The following is a 6,565-nucleotide window of genomic DNA, read 5'->3' as shown; positions in this document are numbered from 1 at the left end:
CAGAGTGTGCAGGTTGTACAATTTGCAGAGGAGATATCTTCTCTAGTTCTAACTGTGGTAGTGGGTAGAAAGTTTCCAGCCTTTCCTCTGCAACTACGTTATGTTTTATATCAGCCACATCAGATGACAGCCAAGTTGGATTTAATACTGTGGGTTGAATTTGTTGTCTAATATTTTCAATTTTATTATTAAAAAAGTCCATGAAAACATCACTGGTGAGAGTCGCCGGAATTTGTGGTTCAGTGCCTGCCTGATTTTTTGTAATTCTGGAAATCACACTAAACAGTACTCTAGGATTATATTTATTATTCTCGATCAGCGAGGCCAGATATGCTGAGCGAGCCTTATTGAGAGCATTTCTATACTCTATAAGGCTGTCCTTCCAGGCAAAGTGGAACACTTCTAGCTTGGTTGATCGCCATTTCCACTCTAGTTTCCATACTGTTTGTTTTAAGGTATGGGTTTTATCATCGTACCATGGGGCGAGCTTTTTCTGTCTTATCCTTTTGATTTTAAGTGGCGCCACATTTTCTAAAGTAGATGGAAAGGTATTTTCTAAATAGTCGGTTAGTACATCTAGCTCCATTGGGTCTGATGGAGTGGAGACTAGGGTTGTTAGTTCTGGGAGGTTTTTTATGAATTGCAGGGCGGTAAATGGTTTTATTGAGCGCTTTGTAGAATAGCGAGGGGACGTACATATATTATGGCTAAGACGTAGCTCATAAGAAATTAAGTAATGGTCAGAGATTACTGAGGTTTGCGGTAGGATACTAAGCCTGTCTATGTCAAGTCCAAGTGTCAGAACTAGATCTAAAGTGTGACTACAGTAGTGTGTAGGCCCTGTTACATTTTGGGTAATACCAACAGAGTCTAGGATTGAAGTAAATGCCTTTTTTAGTGGGTCATCTGCCTTCTCAAAATGGATATTAAAATCTCCTACAATTATTACTTTATCATTGCGCACAGCTAGGTTTGCAGCAAAGTCACTAAATTCTTTTAGAAATTCTGTGTAGGGCCCTGGTGGTCTGTAAATGTTAAATAATGAAAATGCGTTCTTTTTTGTGGCCGGATTTGTAATGTTGATGGAAAGAACCTCAAAAGAAGTGGAAGTGTCACATTGTTTCTGACTGATATCTAGGGTATTTTGGTAGATTACACATAATCCACCTCCTTTGCCTGATAATCTTGGGCTGTGTACATAATTATAGCCTATAGGGGTGGCTTCATTTAGTGCTGAATATTCATCCTGTCTAACCCATGTTTCAGTGAGACAGAAAACGTCAAATTTATGATCACTTATTATTTCATTTACGATGACTGCTTTTGAGTTTAGTGATCTTATATTGAATAACCCAAATTTTAGAACTGAGGTGTTGCTGCTATCATCTAAATGATTTAATATTGATTAGGTTATTGTAGCGGGCTGATTGAGTTTTTCTACGTTTAGATTTTGATTTAATTTGGGGCAAAGACACAGTCTCAGTATAGTGGATCCTAGGTGACGCCTCAAGGCGGTTCGCAGACGGTCGGTTTAGCCTGTCTGTCTGCGGCCTGGTCCCGGCTCTGGATTGTCAGCAGCTGTTTACACTACTCTGCCGACTAACTAAAAGACTATGTGCTATGCTGCAAGAAAGTAAGGCAGCACCCTCCCGCATGGGGTGGACAACATCCCTACCTATAAGACCAGGCTTGCCCTTGAAATGTAACCAATTATCTATAAAGCCCACTTCATTTTCCGGACACCACTTGGACATCCAGCAGTTTAACGCTGAGAGTCTGCTGTAGGCTTCAGCGCCGCGCCGCATTGGGATGGGACCAGAGCAGATTACGGCATCGGACATCGTCTGGGCCAGTTTAATCACCTCTCTAATGTTACCCTTAGTTACCTCAGACTGCCGCAGACGAATATCATTGGCCCCTACATGGATGACTATCCTCGAATATCTCTTATTAGCTAACAGTCTAAGGTTGCCGCTAATGTCCGGCGCTCTGGCTCCCGGTAAACAGCTAACTGTTACTGCTGGCGCCCCGAAAGGAGTAGCTAATTTCACGTGTCGAACAATCGAGTCTCCTATAACCAGAGCACTTTTAACAGGCTCCTCAGCGGGTGTTTTGCTGAGCGGGGCAAACCTGTTTGACACGTAAATCGGAGGAGTGTGGTGTTCTGGTGGGCTAGCTTTGGCCTCAGCATTAGCATTAGCCTTAGCTTTCCGGCTATGTCGCCGAGACGTCACCCATTCACCCCGCTGTGAGGGCTATAACGCCGGAGTCAAGGGGCTGCTGACTCTCCCTAAGGCACCCAGGGCTGCTAGCGGTGAATCTCACTGTCTGTCCCTTAATAAATCCTGGATGCGCACCCCTAGCTGGTCCACCTTTTCCACCAGGGAGCTAACTAGCTGGCACTTAGCACAAACACAGCCACTATCATTATCGCTAGAGGTGGAAAAGAGGATTAAACTAAACATGCCACACTCTGAGCAGGCAAAGAAACGAGCAGTAGCCATGGTATTGCAGGAACTTACCGTTTTTGGTTGATTTAGGAACTTAGCAGAAAGATAGAGCTGGAGCGGCGGGTCAGCAGTCTGTGCGTCTGTGCGTCTGTGCCAGTAGGCATTTTTGAAAAGTAAGCATATAGTTCTGTTTAACACTATCGTGTTCATTCTTTATCATTATCGTCAAAGTTAAGATGCGGTCAAATGTCAAAGTTCTTCTTTACTGACAGAGCCAGTTGGGAGCAACTATCTTCAAAAAATAAAACTGGGACATTGTGAAGTTTAATTACCTACTTTGTGTTCAACTGACTAAAAATTTAAGAGCTTTTTGATTTAAAAGGTATTATTTAAGACAGACTTACATTAGTCCCTAAGTGAAAATTAGTCAGATTAAAGTAATTTAATAAAGGCGTTACCAAGTCTGCTTTTTTGTCATGTGTACATGTGTGAACAGAAAGTGATGACATCACTACGCTCTGAAGTAATTTCTTTGCTGTAAATATATTACCTTAATGTTATATTAATTAGTTTAGTTAACTTATTTTTATGGTTTTTGTGTGCCTTTTGGTTCGTGGTTAGTGTGTTAGCATGTTAGCTAGCAGGTGGGCTCATGGTTAGCACATTAGTATGTTACCTAGTGGGTTGGTTCGCAGTTAGCATGTTATCTATAGCGGGTTAGTTTCTATGGTTTCTAGTTTGCTTGTTTACACTTCAGCTAGCGCGTAAGTTTGAGGTTAGCGTGTTAAATATTGCTGTACTCAGCATACCCAGGAACTATTACTGTTGCAACTCATTTGTTGTTGACCTACTTTGTGGCAGAAGGTGTTGCCAGTATTTGATTTTTTTGGCTTCTTTGATTTTTGTTTCTTTATTTTCTAAAAACTGTTGTGTAAAAGCAATAGAACACTCAAGCTCATGCGTTACCATGAAGAATATCACGGCTGTGATAATCTACTGTGACCAAATCACAGCTGTGATGTTATTCACGACAACACACGACCCTGAACGTTCTGGTAAATGGTCACATCATGTCACATAACAACTAAAAACACAAATTAAAATAATTGTTTGGTATGAAGGTTCAAAGGCAAATGTGTATACAAACCTAAGTAAAACACCACAAGATACACTTTTTGAAGTTCCTCACTGAACTGAGTGACTGTCAAAATCCATGGAGAATATAGAGCTCTGATCAGTAAAGCAAGTGAACCTTATGTGAACAGTAACATGTAACATTTGTGTAGGGATTTTAATTTCTTATTTTATTGCTGTATTTTTGTTTCCTTCAGAACAACCACAATGAATCCACAAGAGAGCCCTTTGCACATACCTGAATGAAAACCGTAACAAACTCATCAAAAAGAATTTGGTTGGTACACTTGACCTTTTTAGAGGACTTCATTAATGTTTAACTGTTTTATTTGTTTTATTTCTGCTCAGAGATTATGTTGGCATTTTAGTGGAAATGGTTCCATGTCTGTTCGAGTGCAACACTTTTTTTTAATATTTGCATGATGGTCTGTTCCCAGCAGTGACACAGACATGGTGGTGTGTGTGTAATGTTGAAGCAAGTATATCAGACACAGTCATGCTGATGCTTTGTTTGTTTTTGCTTTTACACACGTCAGTGTCACTGCTGGGTTAAGCGTGGACCATCATCCAAAAATATCCAGCCAAGAGCATCTCTGTGGTCCCAAACTGACCACTGAAGAAGGGCTAGAAATCTCCCACTTGGACTTTGTGATCCACCCCACTGGAGAGTTTGGTTTCAGCACATCTGGCTCTAATATTTAGCATTAATTGCTTGGACCAGGTGTGTTGGACTAGGGTTGGAGCTAAAATTTGTAGGGCAATAGATCAACATGGTTGGGCACACCTGCTCTCGTCCTTAATCAAAGGTTAGAATAGTTAGAATGACCAGAGCTTAACTAAAAGGAGAGAACCAAAAGGGCACACAGACACGGGAGCACGCTGAAACAATTTGGCATCCCTCCGCTCCATTGGCCACAAACCTGAGTGATCGCGTGCGAGCGGCGGGACGACAGCACCAGCGTCTCAGTTTACTATAATTCCCTGCGTCCATGGATCCCTGGATCTGCTGAAATGTACCTGGAAATATATTCCATGCCTAATAAAGTATTTAGTTTTCTACCAATGTGCAAAGTCAAAAATAAATAATAATAATGAAAAAATATCATCAGTGATCTGCTAATGATATTTTGGCTTACAGCCAAATATGGATCATTAATCATTAAGGGAACTTACCGTAAAGGTTTACTCTTCAGCTGAATTTCTCGTAATCACACTGGTTTCTCAGACTAACCTTTGATTTTTTGTAAACTTTGTCCCTCTGTGCCCACTTTTGATTTGTTGACGTAATATCGTGGGGATATTTGGGATATTGGGATATTTTTTAAACTCTTAGTTTCTAACTACCTCCACTCAGCTTGACACTGTTTTACTTGATTACAATAAACTTTTAACATGATTTTGGTATGTTTTATCTATTGCTTCACTTTTATTTATTTTTTCTTATTTATTTCATTAATTATCTTTTTATTTATTGTATCATTATTTTATATTATTTTTTAAGTTATTATATTGTTGAAATTTTAATGGTTATTGATTTATTAGTTTTAAACTTACTACTGTGATCTTTATTGCTTCTCTTAGCATTCGATATGTTTTTAACAATTCAACTTTTCAGTCCCTGTTTTTTTTTTTTTATATTAGTTTGGCTACATTGTAAACGAGGGTCTCCCTCATTGTACTCTGAGTTTAAATAAAGGCTGATTCATTGGTTGTTTCACTCACTCTTAACATCCTTGTTTCACCCATTCTGTTTGCCATGTAAGGACTGCTGTTGGTAGATGATTCATGTCAGCTCTACTTTCAGTTTTACACAGGCTCCCGCTTTGCTTCTTCATTTAGCAAAGGCTTGATCATGCTTATATATCTGTAGAGCTTAGATTGAGCACTGTATTGTCATGCTTTATCTCTCAGTACAGTTGCATCTATGCTGTACTTCACAATGCTGTACATAACCTAAGATTTGACATATCGATTTATTGTTATTTGCTTGTAGATTGTGGATGATGTATTGTGATGTGTTTAGTCTTTTAAACTTTCTTGCCTGCAAGAATTTTTGTCATTTTTTCTTCAAATCCAACTTTTTCCTCCTTGGTTAATCAGCTTTAATTTTACTTTGTTATCACAGTGAAAAATACATTTTAACCTTTTTAAAATCTCTATAGATATTCCCATTTGATTAGTTTGGATAATATTTTAAAGAATATACAAAATTAAAATGATCCAGCTGTAGATAAAACTGCTCCAGTTAACCTTGATAGAATGTCATCCCTGGCTTCTGTAGCTCCAGCAGCTGCTGACACCCCACCAGCAAATACTCCCTCCACACCAAACATGTCCACTGCCACGGGTGCAGCATAACCTCCAGCCCAGTGCATGATCCAGACCAGCAGGGCAGCGCTCACCAAGCCGGAAAAGCTGCAGAGGTAGCTGAACAGCTCTTTCATCACTACAGTGTCTTTGACAATCCCCAACATCACTGACCAGCTGCAGGATCACTATAACTATGGTTCCCTTGCGCTTGTCACCACCACGGCTTCCGCCTCTGCTCTGCTTGTGCTGTCCACCCAGAGCTCGGTCTCACTTGTAGCTACAGACATGCCTCCATGCTCAGAGACATCACCCAACATACATTTATCCAGGGTGACTGTCTTGTCCATCCAAGGTCCTGTCTCACACATTCCTGTGGCTACTGCATTCCGAAGGTTCTTTGACCAGGGCAGCTATTACTCAAACCAGCAGTGCAATCAATGTAGCCATTGGTAATGGGCCTCCTGACTTTCTCTGTGATGTTTGTGTTGTGAAGCAGCCAAGCAACTGTTCTATGTTCCGTTCTCTATCCATAAAGCCTCCATAGTGTCCATCAACTCCATGCCATGCTCTTCTTTAATGCAGGGCTGAATGAATTTTTGTGTACAAATGTGTAAGCATTATTTTACATATTCATTCTTGATGTCCAGGCTTCAAGATCTCATAAATAAACA

The 6,565-nt window shown here is 40.2% G+C and overlaps 1 protein-coding gene across 1 annotated transcript; it reads right to left on the bottom strand.

Moving 5' to 3' along the window:
- Window positions 1-994: 994 nt before the first annotated feature.
- On the bottom strand, window positions 995-6,058 carry LOC118803642. The gene is made up of 3 exons (XM_036564103.1): window positions 5,835-6,058; window positions 2,358-2,433; window positions 995-2,255 (listed from the first exon to the last, which is right to left on the bottom strand). The coding sequence occupies exons 1-3, from the start codon at window positions 6,056-6,058 to the stop codon at window positions 1,572-1,574; spliced, it is 984 nt and encodes a 327-aa protein (XP_036419996.1). The 3' UTR covers window positions 995-1,571.
- Window positions 6,059-6,565: the final 507 nt, after the last annotated feature.

Source organism: Colossoma macropomum, unplaced genomic scaffold, assembly GCF_904425465.1.
Source record: "Colossoma macropomum unplaced genomic scaffold, Colossoma_macropomum, whole genome shotgun sequence".
Taxonomy (NCBI): Eukaryota; Metazoa; Chordata; class Actinopteri; order Characiformes; family Serrasalmidae; genus Colossoma; species Colossoma macropomum.
This window is presented reverse-complemented; position numbering and strand designations above follow the sequence as displayed.